The 15,483-nt window shown below is 34.0% G+C and overlaps 1 protein-coding gene across 1 annotated transcript; it reads right to left on the reverse strand.

Moving 5' to 3' along the window:
- Positions 1–262: 262 nt before the first annotated feature.
- On the reverse strand, positions 263–14,976 carry LOC145631830 (isoleucine--tRNA ligase, cytoplasmic-like). Its single transcript, XM_081684020.1, has 27 exons — positions 14,329–14,976; positions 14,036–14,101; positions 13,796–13,939; positions 13,479–13,702; positions 11,919–12,084; positions 11,721–11,834; positions 11,362–11,459; positions 10,968–11,046; positions 10,694–10,852; positions 9,528–9,611; positions 8,784–8,917; positions 7,875–8,034; positions 7,669–7,752; positions 7,326–7,538; positions 6,525–6,650; positions 5,240–5,377; positions 5,002–5,105; positions 4,853–4,916; positions 2,895–2,983; positions 2,637–2,778; positions 2,109–2,172; positions 1,960–2,027; positions 1,494–1,616; positions 1,260–1,325; positions 800–911; positions 626–717; positions 263–522 (listed from the first exon to the last, which is right to left on the reverse strand). The coding sequence occupies exons 1-27, from the start codon at positions 14,860–14,862 to the stop codon at positions 418–420; spliced, it is 3,552 nt and encodes a 1,183-aa protein (XP_081540146.1). The 5' UTR covers positions 14,863–14,976; the 3' UTR covers positions 263–417.
- Between the last annotated feature and the right edge of the window lie 507 nt (positions 14,977–15,483).

Raw genomic sequence — 15,483 nt, forward strand, 5'->3', positions numbered from 1 at the left:
AAAAAAAAGGGTCAAATTCATCTTGATTTATTTAATACTCCCTCCGTCCTCAAATAATGATCTCTTATGGGCAAATTATAGTCACAAAATATTCACTTGATTTGCTTTTTACAACAATCATTAATATTAATATTAATGTAGTATTGTGGTATGACTTCTGAGAGGTCAAGAAATTTTACTAGTATGAAAAAAGCACGCACTTGGGTTTAAAACTAAAGTAGCTACAAGGAGATTAGCATAAATTAGATTCAGGGCCTATATATGAGTAAATATCGTTTTCTTTCAATTAATTGAGAAATTTTACAAAATTGACAATAATTTGTCAAACCACCCTTACTCTTGAATGTTAGCAATTTATGTGCGCAAAAATGAAAATTATAAATAATGAAAAAAAGAGTTTTGATTTAAATCTGTCTTTCACCCGGACTTTCTGCTCAGATAATGATCTCCAACACTCAAGAATACATGTTGACCCAGCAATACTTCCACTGCTGGTTGATCTTTGATGCAGTCAACCCTCATCTGAGAAAATATTAAAATCGGAAAAAAATCAGAGCTAGTTTCCTCAAAAATAAGAGAAATCTAAGTTAATGTAAAACACAGGGACATTGTAGATTAAAAGTACCTTGCCATTTCCGGCATTAAATTCGGACTTCAGCTTGTTAGAATCTCTTGATCTAAGGTAAACCTGTAAACCCTTTGCAAAGGCCGTGTTTCCTGTAATTGCAAAATGTGTTGTGAGCTTCAAGCCTAAACATATAGTTAAGTGATAGTTTTTATGGGATCTACGAGCTCAAACCTTCATATAAACTGAGTAGAGCTTCATCATTGAATACTAACGTTGGCCTTGACAAACTAATAGTGAACGACATGTCATATACACCGTGAAAAGTTTCTTCGGTGAGAATAACCTGTAAATTGTACAGACCAAATGCTCAAATAAATCTGATAAGAACTGCAACATCTTTCATAGAATTGTAGGGCTACATCCTACAGGCATATAGGCTTCAAACAATAAAAAAAATTAATAAATAAATATGAAAATAAACGATCTCTTGACAAGGTTTAACAAATTCAACTCAAGCACATAAAACTCCGCACAAGTCAAAGTGTTGCATTCACTAAAAATAAAATAAAAACATAGGGAGTACATAAAAGTTGAACTATACAGTATGCATAAAAGAAAAGCTGCAAACTAAGCAAAAAAAAAAAAAAAAAAAAAAAAAAAAAAAAAAAAAAAAAAAAACAGAAATACTTACTGCATAAGAAGGCATGAATTCTGCAAGCAGTAACGGGGAGCCAATAGCCTCCCTTGTGTATTGTTCCTGCACAACAAAGCATATACTCGTTTGAGGATTTTAACAGTATCAAATACTAGGAAATCAGTAATTGAATATAGTCAAAAACTAATAAAAAAAATTCAAAGCCACGCTAGACTGAATAAAAAACATCAAAAACTTAAATTATGCTTCAAAAACCAAGGATCTTGTTACCTGTGAACTCAAAAACTGCTTCAAGGTTGCAGCATCCTTGTCTGATGGACTGAAGTACACTTCCACAACATCGGTAGGTTCAAGACTTGCCTTTTTCCGCAACTTTTGGATGCGATTAACAACCTAAGATTTTGGGAAAATAATTATTGATGAGGATGATATAATTTTATTGCAGCTTTAGTTTAACTTTTTATAGGCTCCTGTCAATTGAACCTCAACTCTAAATGGAACTAATTTTCAAGGGAACAGTGTACTTATAATGTCAACGCTGACAAAAACATTTAACAGGACCTTGTAAATTTTGTTAGTACATGGCATATTCTGTAAATGAAATCTTGGCACAACAAGACCACTTTAAATTCCTTTTGTATTAGCAGAAGAATGGTATAATAATGAAGCAGACAGATATACGAGTCAATGTTTCATTTACTAAAAACACAAAAATTAAGAATTATAACTAACATACCTCACGGGCTACTCCAGCCTCAAACAATGATTCGTCAGGATGTAAATCAAGAATAACCAAGACATCACCTACACAGGGAGTTGAAGCTATCAGATGGGATGACAACAAACTAACAAGTTTATCTTAAATTAATTTACAATAATTATTACCATCTCCAGCAGCATCAATTTCCTGTTCTGTTGTATTATCAGGCCGTTTGAAATCCCTCAAAACCTGAAAGTTCACATAACACAAAGTAAATTCTAGGGGTACAAATGAGAAGATGCGAGTACATGATAAGACTGCTCCATTTTTGTTTTGGGTTATGAATTACAAACAAAATCTACGTAATATAAAACTTTATCCTCACTGAGTTCAGAATTTTAGTTAATTTCTGCCAGATTAAACAACACTTCTGTGTGATTGTTTGGACTGTGTATCCTCTAAGTTGATATTAATTTGCTTGACACGGTCATATAAGAGTTCAGGCAAATCATATACTCTCAATTTTGATCTTCATGTTAAATGAAAACAGAAAGCTTCCGACATTCCTAGGTCAAGATAACCATTATAATGCTTTATCACACAACAAATAAGCAACAAAATAACAACAATCATCCAACATTTTCATTAAAAAAAAACAAAAAAAAGCTAACTCTTAAACTAAATGCACATTAAAATTTAGCGCAGAAATGAACCTTAATGTCACCCAGCTTCAAACAGTGGCCAGCAATGGTTACTTCTCCAGCTTCCTCAAATGCTAATATATCTTTCTGGGACATTGCCTTGACTTCCTTTGCAACCACTCCCATTGATTTGCCAAGCCTCTTGCCAAGCACACTAAGAGAACAGATACATATCATAAGTAAAACCAGATAAAGTTGATCAAATAAAAAAGCACTTCAACTCCTCCACCTCAACAGAGAGAGAGAGAGAGAGTTGTCTAGCATGCATACCTAAAATCAGGCTCAGCACGAAGAGATGCATATTTCAATGGATCATCACAGGGAACCAGAGATCTTATGTTAAGCTCTTCCAGAACATACTACAATTCACAGACCCATAAACAAAAAAACAGTTAGACGAGAAATTTTCCTTGTGATAGAAGGTTAACAATTAAGAAAGATGTAAAGATTGCGGAACACATAGTTCTCCAGAGAGCACAGAACAAATTGTTATTACAAAAAAGGCCCATCCCAAGAGCATTAGTCCCTGCACTAAACTTTTTAACACATACTCACAGCTATTTCTTGGAAATCTAAAATTCATCAAAAAAATAGTGTGTCAGACTGTCAGCTTAAAAGAAGCCAGGGCCACAAATTTCATGGTGCTACCATCAATTTATCCCCCTCCCCCCCCCAAAAAAAAAAAAAAAAGAAAAAAAAAAGGTATGCCCACGAGAGTAGAAAACAAAGGAGGCTATATTGATGGGATAGACCATACACATAGCCTGTTTGATTTGTGTGAAAGTGAAATAAGTCTAAGAAAAAAAATTTGAATCCTTCTCAATACCCTTATTTACTACACCCAAATTTGAATAATGTTCGTTCATCAGATTCCTATGGATTGTAATAGCCAACAGATTAATTTCAATTTGAATTTGTAAATAATCATGTACAAGAATCTCTGCTACACGAGAATGACTTGATGTCTTGATGGTCAAACAAAAAAAAAAACTAATATTTGATGAAATAAAGGCAACAAATTCTATCAGATGCATGCAAATGTGACAAAATCATGATCAAGAGTATTGAAAATTAGGTCTGTACAAAACAATCCGAGAATCCGATCTACAACCGATCCAAATTTTTGAATATCCGATCCGAGTTTTCATTTTGGATCGGATATCCAATCCAAAAAAGCGGATAACGGATGCGGATTTGGATATTGATTTTCAAAATTTTGGATACCCGGTATCCGAAATATAAAGCCTAAAATAGTGAAATATATACAATATTAAATTTTAAAATTGTTCATTTAAAACTGACCTTGTATAATTAACTTATTATAATACTAGTTTAGTGCCCCGTGCGATGCCCGGGTTGTTTATTGAATTTTAGAATAAATTTTTAATCTTTATAAGATTTGTTAGATTGTGAAGTATATTACTTTAACCGATTAGTATACATTATAAATCTATGTTTTATGCTTTGAACTCTTTCTTTGTCCAAAAAAATATTATGATATAAAAAATAATTTATTTGATCATTTTTTAGAATTATAATCTAATAATTTTGTTAATAGAATTATAATTGAATTTGTACATTTGAAATATTGGTATTTTATCGAAAATAAAACTAATATTATCCTAAAATTCTATCCAAATAGAATTCTAAATTAACTTTTTTTATTTTATTTTATGAGGTCTATTTAAATCTATCCAATGTGGCGCGACACTTGGCGAAAAGTCTCGTGACCTGGCTAAAAGTTTAGCTTTATATATTAGTTATTATTATATGATTCTTAATATATATGATGATAATATATATTAGCACGGGTTTAGCTTACGATGTGTTAGAAAGCCCTCGACCAAACGAATATTTCACACAAGGAATTCCATTAAGTATAAGAGCTATTCAAAAAAAAAAAAAAGGTATAAGAAAATTCTTGGTTTCTATTTCCCTGGAATGGTAATTCCATATCTATATGAATCATTCTTATCTTCATAATAAAAAAAATTATATGATAAAACATCATATCTATAATTCTTTTTAAAATTAAAAGCAATGTTTTAATCAAGAGTATCTTCCTTCTTTATTGCTTTTAGGATTTCAAGGGTTAGGGCAGTTTGAAATAAAGAGGTTAAATTCACTGACTGATGGCAATCTTTCCTATTAAGGTCCGCTCTCGTAAACACGACTTAATCGAATTAAATCTAAGCAATGGACAAATTACACCTTTGAAATATATGTACCTCTCTTAGTTTTCCGGCAATATCATCAAGAAAATCTCTGTCAGGATGCACCACCACCATCTCCCTGTACTCTCCAATAACCAACAAGCCTCATGAGCAAGTAGAAAGATGTAGTAAAAATAAAACAGCATAATAGATACAAATACTACCTGAGGGGTGTCTTTAAGGGCTTGTTGTGGCGCTCACGGATATTACGTGCAAGATCAATGATTTTTGTCATCCTTGAAACACTTTGTACAATACGCTCTTCTCCCTAGAATTGAAATATTAAATTACAGTGAGCCATAACTGAGTTAAGATTCCTTTTACAAAATTGAAATTAACAACCCCCCCCCCCCCCCCCCACCTTTTTTTTTTTGTTCTTGAAGTTCATGCCAAAGAGACTACCTTTCCTTCGTCTTCAGGGATACTGCAATAATGAATGCTCTCTTCAGCCCCATCACTAACTTTTCTCAAATTTTGGTAAAGAACTTCGGTAAAGAATGGTGTCAGTGGAGCCATAGCGATGCATGAAGTTAGCAGTACCTATGACCAAAAATTCAGATGATAAGTGAAATATGATTCAAGAGCTTAATCTAACAGATTGCTGCAAAGAGCTATAATGGCAGCTCCTCCAATGCGTAAAGAAAGGTCATTGACTTCCAGACCACTCAGCATGTTATCTTCGTGACGGAAGATCTTCAAAGATACTCATTTAAACCGCGGATAGACTCATACCTTCAGAGTACACACCAAGAGGCTAAGAGTTTAATGTTCTCATAGCCAACCACGTGTTGGGCAGACGGAGGCCTGAGCTAGAGGGCCTAATTCCATTAGATTTTAAAGGAAACCAGGATAGTTCAATGATACTGATTACTGACCCACTGACACACATAATACATTGCAACCTCTTCAAAGTAGAAACCCTTGTCAATCAAATCCATCAAAAAATCTATACCCACTAGTTTAAAGGAGTTTTGGCAGTTTCTATGCATGAGTACACAGTTGCATCGAACATGGCATAATGGATCCATTCAATAATGCAACATTATCAATGTGAACGTATGAGATATCTAGAAAGCAAATAATCAACATATATAATCCTCAAATAGTCAAATCTTTTATGAAATATTACATTATAGCTATCTACCATGCAATGGCGCAAACAAGGGAAATTATGATACATTCCTAAAGCTAGTTCATGCAAGGCACTAAGGCTGTGGTAAATGTTATGCCAATATTGAGATCCGTTACTATACAAAGCGATTTATTCCTATATCAACTCTTGAAAAAATGCTCTAGAACTCCCTCTGTTTCAATAAATAAGGAGCCCATGATTCAATAGCTTGTTATTAGTTCTTGATTACTATTAGCACGTGTTAATAAAAACCACTATCAACTCTTTATAATGATCTAATGGTATAGTTTCTATTATTTATCTACATATTTTACTATATATTTGCAGTCAAACTAAAATATCAAACATGTGAGACTTGTGAAATTAAGGACTAGAGGTAGTACTGTCTATGGATACAAATAGATGGACATAAGAGAGAAAATAAAACCTTAACATGCTTGAACCCCAAAGGATTACTCTTCTAAGAGCATAAGAGTTTATTGTAGACCAATATAAATAAGCTAGCATACAATGAAGGATCGATAATCAATACTCGGGTGAAGAAAAGTAACATACATGGTAAAGAGTGGACAGTGCAATTTTGCAGTCTTCCTCTCCTGTGCGACCTTTAAGCCGCTTACGGTTAAACCTTACGTAGATATTTGTCAGATCATCAAGAAATTTTAGTAGTTGAGGAACCACCTGCAAAGGACATAAAGAAGTCAAAAACAATTTCAAGCAATCCATTTGAGTAGTTCAAATAGGTCTAAATAAAAAGGATTTAAATTATCATCACACTACAGGGGATACAACTCATACAAGCCAGGACCTCATACACCCTTGGTTTAAAAAAATTGTTCGCAAAGTAATATTACTTAACAAAGAGAAAGAATCATCTAGCAGCTTGGTCAGAACAAAAATGAGACCACCACAATTTACAGCAGCCAGTGAAAACCTAGAGAAAGGCCTTACAAAGTAACACCAAAATAATAGAAGAGAGCTATATATATTTTTTGGTAGCAAAACTCTATCTTTTTACACTAGATTCCAATAAAATCTAGAACAAAGGATGTATGTGAACTTGTCTCCAAAATGGCAAAAGAAGCTACTTCCATTAGAAATGTTTAGTGAAACATGTAGATCAGTATGCCACATAAGATGGGCAATGCAAACGTAGATAATGACCAGTTATAAGTGATTCCATTTTGCCCATCAAAATACAGAACAGTAAAAGGGCCAAATCACAACTATGAAAGCTCTGTATAATTAAAGGATATACCCTAACCTGTGGGAAGATTGGTGCCTTATCAAAGGTATAATCATTCATAAGGCACTCACATGTAAAAGAATACAACTAATTAGAAACAAGTTACGAACCGTATACAATCGGTAAGCCTCCATTTCTTGTCGGACAAAATGAACCAGGTGTTGGGTCGCCGAATTGATCCACTGGTCAAGGACATTGGAGGAGTTCTTTAGCACGCTTCGATCAGTTGGAATAAAAGTTCCAAAACCTTCAATTTCAAGTCTCTTTGCATTCTGAACAAGAAATCTATATGCATTGTACCATGGGAGAAAGACATCTCTGATCTGCACATCAATCAAACCAGACAATGATAAAGCATAATGAAATATTAGCATACATCAAGAGAAACACAAACTCTAAGGGAAGACATTCTCATAATAAAAAAGACTAAGAATATAGAGCAAGTAGCCTTACCATACCAAACACACCATCCTTTTTAAACCGTAAGGGTTCTGCACGTACAACTGGCGAATTTACAATATACAATCGCAACGCATCCTGTATAAAATGTACACCATATCAGGACTTAAAATCACCTTGTTAAATCTTAAAGATTCCATACGAAAAGCTGAAGCAAAAGACTGAACAAATAAGAAAAAGGAAAGTTATAGAACACTTACAGCTCCATACTCATTAAGAATTTCTGACGGTGCAGGGTAGTTCTTGAGTCTCTTACTCATCTTCTTACCATCTTCAGCAAGGACAAGCCCATTGCAGATAAGATTTTGGAAAGCAGGCTTACCAAATAATGCAGTGGAGAGAACCATCAATGTGTAGAACCTACAAATGGAAGTGAACTAAATAAAAACAAACTAACAGCTATACACCACGCACATATTTTGTATTGTCCTGTCCATGATACAAGGACAGAAAGAGCAACAATAAGAAAAGGTAACACTAGACCACTATGAAAACTTAGATTTTCTGCTGATTAATATAAATCACACCAAGGGTGAAATTCATCAACATTAACACCAATGCCTCTAAAGAGGCATGCTCCTAAGCAGATTATGGACTCAGACGCACACAGATACCTTGATGAAATCAGCAAGATTTAAGTGACCTTATCATTTGCAATTTTACACAATTTATAAACTCCCCTTTTCACACAGACTTATTTCAACAACATCAGCGAAATTTTCAAATGACCTTTATATTGCCGCTGGATCTATTAAAATATGCACCATTTGCAATTTCACACTATCCATTACTCCTTTGACTATCTTTCGTACTTTATAAAGGAAAAATATAGTCATGTGGGATCTTACAAAATTGTCAAATGGTGCAATAAAAAAAAAAAAAAAAAGAGGAACTATATTTCAATTATAGGGTGCCTAATATAAAAAATTCAAAACCACGCCATAACAAATTTCTCCTGCAAATAAAGTCGATAACTAATATTTTGGCTATTCAGCGGATATTGTCAATGATTAATATTTTGGCTATCCTACAGATATTGTCTTCTATACATAGACCTACAGAAAACTAGGACAGCACAAAGGAGAATATATTATGAGGAAGATACTAACCACCCACGAGTTTGATCCAGACCTTCAGCCACAAAATGTCCAGGGAAATTTTTTTCAAATAGCTCACGGTTTTCAAATGGATAGTGAATGTACGCATAAGGCATAGCACCACTTTCAAACCAGCAATCAAAAACCTGCAAAATAATAATATTACAACATCTTACAAATTTATACTCATCTTATCCATACATAACCTTTTTCTATACAATAAATGGGGGAATAAAAAAAAATGTAAGCTCTGCAAAAAAATCTGCACAGCTGCCCTTTGAATCAAACAATATAAAAATGTTATAATAATTTAAGATGAATTAATTTCTACTATAATTTGTCAGGCTACTGCAACTAAGTACAATGATGCAATTGCCTTCTTATGCAAACATGTTACTCATGAATTGTGAATAGCACTTCTTGGCTTCTCTCTATTCACAATAATAAAATTTACTCTTTTATAATAGCACTTCTATCTTAGAAACAAATAAAGCAGTTGTGTTTGTATTTCCTTTTTTGGAACTTCAAAAGTTTTAGTTTACATAAGATCTCTATATATGTACTTCAAGTCCATTACACAAATCCCTAGAACTGATACGTCAAAAGTTAGGCAACACAGTAATGATGCCAGAATATTATAATTTAAAACTTAAAGAAAATGGTGGCTAACTGTCTAAGTCACACCCTTTCATATCTAATTCCACCTCCATGTATAACATCAATAATAAATAAAATGCACTGATTAAAATGTCTTACATCATCCACACGTCGTAGAACACCATTCCCATCCTTGGATGGAATAGTAATGTGATCAATAAAGTGCCGATGCAAATCAGTAACCTGTAGAGGATAAACAGTTAGTAAAGCACCTCAGAAAATTGTACTCAATTCAACCAACAAAAAATAAGGACAGAGAAAATGAGAAAAATGCAAACTTTATTTTTCAACCATTATATATACCAGATATAAGACATAACTCATACAGCATGCTGCAAACGGCAGATTTTTAACTTAACCAAACCCTCAGTCATTGCTTTCAGTGGACATTCACATTTCCCTTTATAACTTTCCCTAACCAATATTGCTTGCAAGGTAGACCACGTAATAACCACCTTTAATATTCTTGACTAGTAATGCTAAACACAACAATAATCTGTAACAGATCATCAAAAATGAAGTCCCATATGTCCTAAATGATTTTTTCTTGATAAGCGAGAAGAGGGGCCATTTAGACAAGTAGCAAGGAAGCATTCAGAAGATGAATAAAAAATGCTAAGCCAGCAATAATCAGTTGCCTAGTCTACACACGCTGAGAGAAAGATAATGACATGAAAGAGCTAGTACTATCTTAAGTAAGTATCTTCCTTAAGGCGTGAACAAATCTGGATTATCAGAAATTCAGATCTTCCTTAAGGTGAAGATCTTAATAAAAATGATCAGCAATAAATTTCAAAATTTTACTCTCTATATTTGCAAGACTGCAGCAAACGTATATATAAATATACCTTTATGGTTTTGGCAAGCTTAAAAAGTAGAAGTGGTAAAGATGATAATTAAAGATATTACTAATTGAAATAATACATTGGCAAGTGTGAAATGGAAAGTGTTTTGAGTATAACGGAGAAAGTACATATATATTTACATACACAGAAGTGACTGCGTAAACACAAATTAACTTGAGCAAAAACCTCATGTTGTAAACTACATTAACACAAGTCACAGCTAAAAAGGGGGGGGGGGTCTTTTCCTAGGTTCTTCATCTCCTCCCATGGAAAAAAGTAGTCACCAAATCAACACAATTTTTTTATCAAATTGTGACTTTACTGCATAATAGCTAAGAAAAAAAGTATACTTGAATATAAAATAATCAGTAAAGATGCAAAGTAGCAGCTTAGCCTTAAGTAGTAAAGGATATGACAAACCTTTTCCCCTGATTCTCGTTCGAGTTCTTCAATGGAAGAAATGACTCTCATTTCTTTTCCATCCTCACTCATCCAGATAGGAAGCGGTGTTCCCCAAAATCTGCTTCTACTCACGGCCCAATCTCTAGCATTTTCAAGCCAATTGTGGAAACGTTTCTCCTAAATTTTATAAAAATAAAAATAAAATAAAAATAAATCAACTTGAATGTTAAACACGGCAAAAAGAAAAATGAAGACAAAATTAAAACATATAAAGATACAAATGAAATAGAACCTTGACAAAATCAGGAACCCAATAAGTCTTTTTATTGTTCTCAAGCAATTGGTCTTTGATATTTTCCACTCTAATAAACCTACAGATAAAATCATAAAATTTAGCAAAACATCAATTAGTAGGAAACATCACAAATTAGTACAAATGACTTAACATGCTCTTGCATCAAAAAAAACAAACATGTTCAGCTCTATGACACATTGACACATAATGATAGCTAAACACTTTATATGAAATATCTTGATTGCCAAGTCAATCTCCGATATAGAATGTAATATTGTAGCATAATGTCAGTATAGTACTCAATTTTCTACAATTTCCACAGGCAAAAATTAGACAATCAATTCTCAATATAAAGTCAAAAACAATTGCACAGAATTCCCAATGTACATACCAGCTAGGAACAGCTCTATAAATAAGAGGAGTTTCAGATCTCCAACAAAAGGGATACGAGTGAGTAAAACTTCCTTGTTTGAGAAGCCTGCCTTTTTGCTGCATAACAAAAAGAAATAGCATGAGAATTCCAAATTCGCATATGTACAGACAAGCCAATTTCAAAAATAAAATAACAAGCACCAGCAGTAGACTTCGCCACACTTGAGTGACAATACAAATTAACTATTTTAATATGCTGCTTCAGTTTTCCCCATAAAATCATGAATGTTGGTAAGCCAAGGTCAATCCAAGCCACAAAACTCTTTCTTCCTTTAAAAAACTTTTCATTAGGGAATAAGAAAAATCAAACATCCTTGCCTTTACTGCATTAATAATTTCCTTGTCAGCATCCTTGACATATAGTCCTTTAAATTCAGAAACCCTTTCGATGAAACGCCCATCTTCATCAACAGCTACAATCAAGTCAGGCCCCTGAACATGCCAAGTGAGAAAATCAGAGCCAGACAACTAATGTAGAGATATCCAAATAAAAAATTAAAAGAGCTTGTAGCTAACCAGTTCAATTATTTTGTTTTCAAGGCAAACACGATAATCATCTTCTCCAAATGCTGGAGCACAATGTACAACTCCAGTTCCACTATCATCAGTCACATAGTTGTCTGCTACAACCTTGAAAGCCACATCAGAAAACTCCTTGAAATAGTCAAACAAAGGAATGTACCTGCAACCATTTGGTCATTCCATTATAATTTTGAAAACCAGAATCAAAAGAAAAGGTGAGAAAAAGTATGCAAAAGAGAAGACAAAATGACCGAGCCAGAGATGCAACATTTGAGTTGTCCTTGAGCTTTAAGCAGAGGGTTTTTTTTTTTTTTTCAGTATAGTTGCCTTTATTTCGATATAATAGAAAAGAAAAAAACAGAAAACAGACGTGAGAAATTCATAGAACAAAATTGGCTCGTAAAACACTTAATCAGAACATGGAAAAGACACTTCAGACCAACATTTGGCATACTGAAAGTATTTCAATAAAGACAAACTAACTATGCCAAGACAATCATTTTAGTTTCTATGAAACATGACTCAATTCCAGAGGTAGACCCAAAGTGTCCAATAATATCATAATCTAGGAGACTAGGACTGCAATAAGCAATATGATTTGAGAGGAAAAGAGGTAAAAAAGGCTCGTGTCTCAAAACCAATTCTTGACACAGAGAGAAACAAGTCATACAACGATGGGGTGCTCTTTGATTCAACAATATCAAAGAAGCAGAATACTATTAAACAACCAACCCCTAGCCCCTCCAACTATCACAATATGTAATGATACAATCAGAGCAAAATATCCAGAATGAATCTTATGAACAATCATCATAATGTTTACCTGCCCCTTGATTTTGGATAAACAGCTCCTTCCATAAGACAATATCATCGCTCAGATAATGAATACAGAGTGTATGATTACAACAATTTTCAAACCAAAAAAACCATTGTATATTCATCTCCCCCCACCCACCCCCACCCACCCCCACCCAAAAAAAAAAAAAAAATAAAATAAAATAAATAAAAATAAAAAATTATAAGTCACTAATCTCAAGTAAACATAGGGCATCATTCACAAGAGACCATGGTGCAGCTAATATATGACAGATGGTCAACCATAAATTTACCTAGCCCCCTTTGGTTTGAAAGGGTCTCCTTTCTTCTAATCCAACATATTACTACCAAGTCTATCATCGTTCTCGACAAATCAGTCATCTTTTGACCAAAGAGTCCAAAACAATATCCTAGCAAATTTTTCAGGGATAAGTGCTAATAACTAAAGGAATATGTTATGCCTAGGCTTCCTAGCTATTCTACAGCGATCAGCAACTCTTAGCACTGATTACAGTGACAATGATGTCTTGATAAAGTCCAATAACCATAAGTTAAAGCATCTTTTAACTTCATGAGATATTTTCAGCTGATTTGAACTAAAACAACTAAATGCTGCCAAACCCATCTCAGGAAAAATTTTGAATATATGAAGTATTATCAACTACCAACAAAATGAAACAATTCTTGAGTAAGAATAGAGGACACATAAAATAAAATGCCAAGAGAGGAATTACTTACTTCAGACCCACCAAGGATGCACCTGGGACTTTCTCTAACAGTTCATATGAACTATCTTCTGAGGCAGATTTCTCAGATGTGGAACCCTTAGTTTTAGACTTAGTATTCTTAGCCTCACCGCCTGATCCATTTGGTAATTTCTCGGTTTTTACTTTGTCTTTAGGAAGCTGGGACAAACGAGACTCTGCAACCACATACGTAGCACCAGTAGATTTGCTCCTCACCTGCACAAAATATATATATACACTCAATGCATGATTTCTAGGAAGCCATAATGAAATGCTAGTCCATATCAACAAAAGAACAAAAAAACCCACCTTAACATAGACAAAATTGGCATTGACACACAAGGCAAGATTACTAGGAAGAGTCCATGGAGTTGTAGTCCATGCCACAAGCGACGCATTATGAGGATCATCCACAATGGGAAAAGTCACCAGGATTTCAGGATCAGGTACTTCCTGCATAACTTATGGTGTCAATAACACAAACAACTCAACACATAAACCAATCAAGTGCAACTATGACAAATTAAAACAATTAACAATGCTTCCAACCTTATAGTTAGAATTGGCCTCAAAATTCGATAGAGGTGTCTTCAGACCAGTACTATACGGCATAACCTGCAAAAGACATCATATACATAATTGAATCAAAAGAGCATACACAACCATTCACATTCAAACCAAAACCTTAAACCCCACATCACAAAACAATCAAAAACAGCATATATCATCTAACATAGTCCATTAAACCTCGGTAGCAAAACCCGAGGCCACAAATCAAATCCCGTCTACATCACTACCCCTCCGCAACACTAAAAAAACCCGAAAACAAAACAAAACCATACCTTAAACCCTCGATAAACAAGCCCCTTCTGATGCAACTGAGAGAAGACCCACCAAATAGACTCCATAAAACCCAAATCCATAGTCTTATACCCATTTTGAAAATCAATCCATCTCCCAGCTCTCCTCACAACCTCCTCCCATTCTTTAACATACCTACTAACAATCCCTCTACATTCTTCATTATACTTATCAATTCCCATATCAATCACATCGGACCGACTCTTAATCCCCAACATTGAATCAATCTCATGCTCAACCGGCACACCATGACAATCCCACCCAAATCGGCGGGTCACATGATGACCCGTCATAGACTTGTATCGGGTTATGATATCTTTAATGGTACCAGCAAGAAGATGGCCGTAATGGGGGAGACCAGTAGCAAAAGGGGGTCCATCATAGAAGGTGAATTCAGGGCAATTTGATGTTTTTTGTAATTGGGTTTCGAATGCTTTGATTTCATCCCAGAATTTGAGGATTTTTTCCTCTTCTTTTGGGAAGGAGAAGTCTTTTCCCTCACATACGTCCTCCATTGTTGAAGGGTGTGAAGAGGAGGAGAGAGAAAATGCGGCGGCAGAGGGTAGGGATAGTGGCTGAGTTTGGGGGAAGTGTTGCCTTGGTGAAGACGGATACAAAATGGGGAATTTAGAGAGGTTTACTATTTCAGACTCATTACCAAAATGAACAGCTGATTACTGATAGAAATTAATGCAGTAATTACTACTGTAATTAGTATGGCTGATTGTAAAAAAAATGCAGTAATTACTAATTTGGGAGTATAATAAATTAATAATACCAGCGTAACCCCTGTTATTATACGGGCTAAATTATGGCTCGTTTGGTAAATATCTTTTTGAAAATCTTTTAACTTTTTGAGCATTATTAGAGGTTTGATTATTATTATTATTAAAAAATAAAAAAATAAAAAATAAAAAAAAAACTATGGTGTTGGATATATAGCTTATTAAAGAGTTTTTGGGGTTTAAAAAAACTCATTATAAGAGTCTTTTGCAATTAGCTTAACAATTAGTTCTTTTAGTAATACACTGAAATAACTAATAATAGACAGTTATTTATCACACACTTTCACATAATTAGTTATTTACAACTAGCTAGTGAAATCATTTTATATAACTAGCTATATCAACCAACTA

This window comes from Chenopodium album, chromosome 5, assembly GCF_948465745.1.
Source record: "Chenopodium album chromosome 5, dcCheAlbu1.1, whole genome shotgun sequence".
Lineage (NCBI taxonomy): Eukaryota > Viridiplantae > Streptophyta > Magnoliopsida > Caryophyllales > Amaranthaceae > Chenopodium > Chenopodium album.

Bases quoted from the DNA above. Each gene is read 5' to 3' on its own strand.
- LOC145631830 (XM_081684020.1), bottom strand. From the start codon at position 14,862: ATGGAGGACGTATGTGAGGGAAAAGACTTCTCCTTCCCAAAAGAAGAG. The intron at 6,651-7,325 runs GTTCGTAACTTG...TGTCCTTTGCAG, and splicing joins AGGCTTACCGATTGTATACG to GTGGTTCCTCAACTACTAAA. The intron at 2,779-2,894 runs GTATGCATGCTA...CTGTTCTCTTAG, and splicing joins CGTGCTGAGCCTGATTTTAG to TGTGCTTGGCAAGAGGCTTG.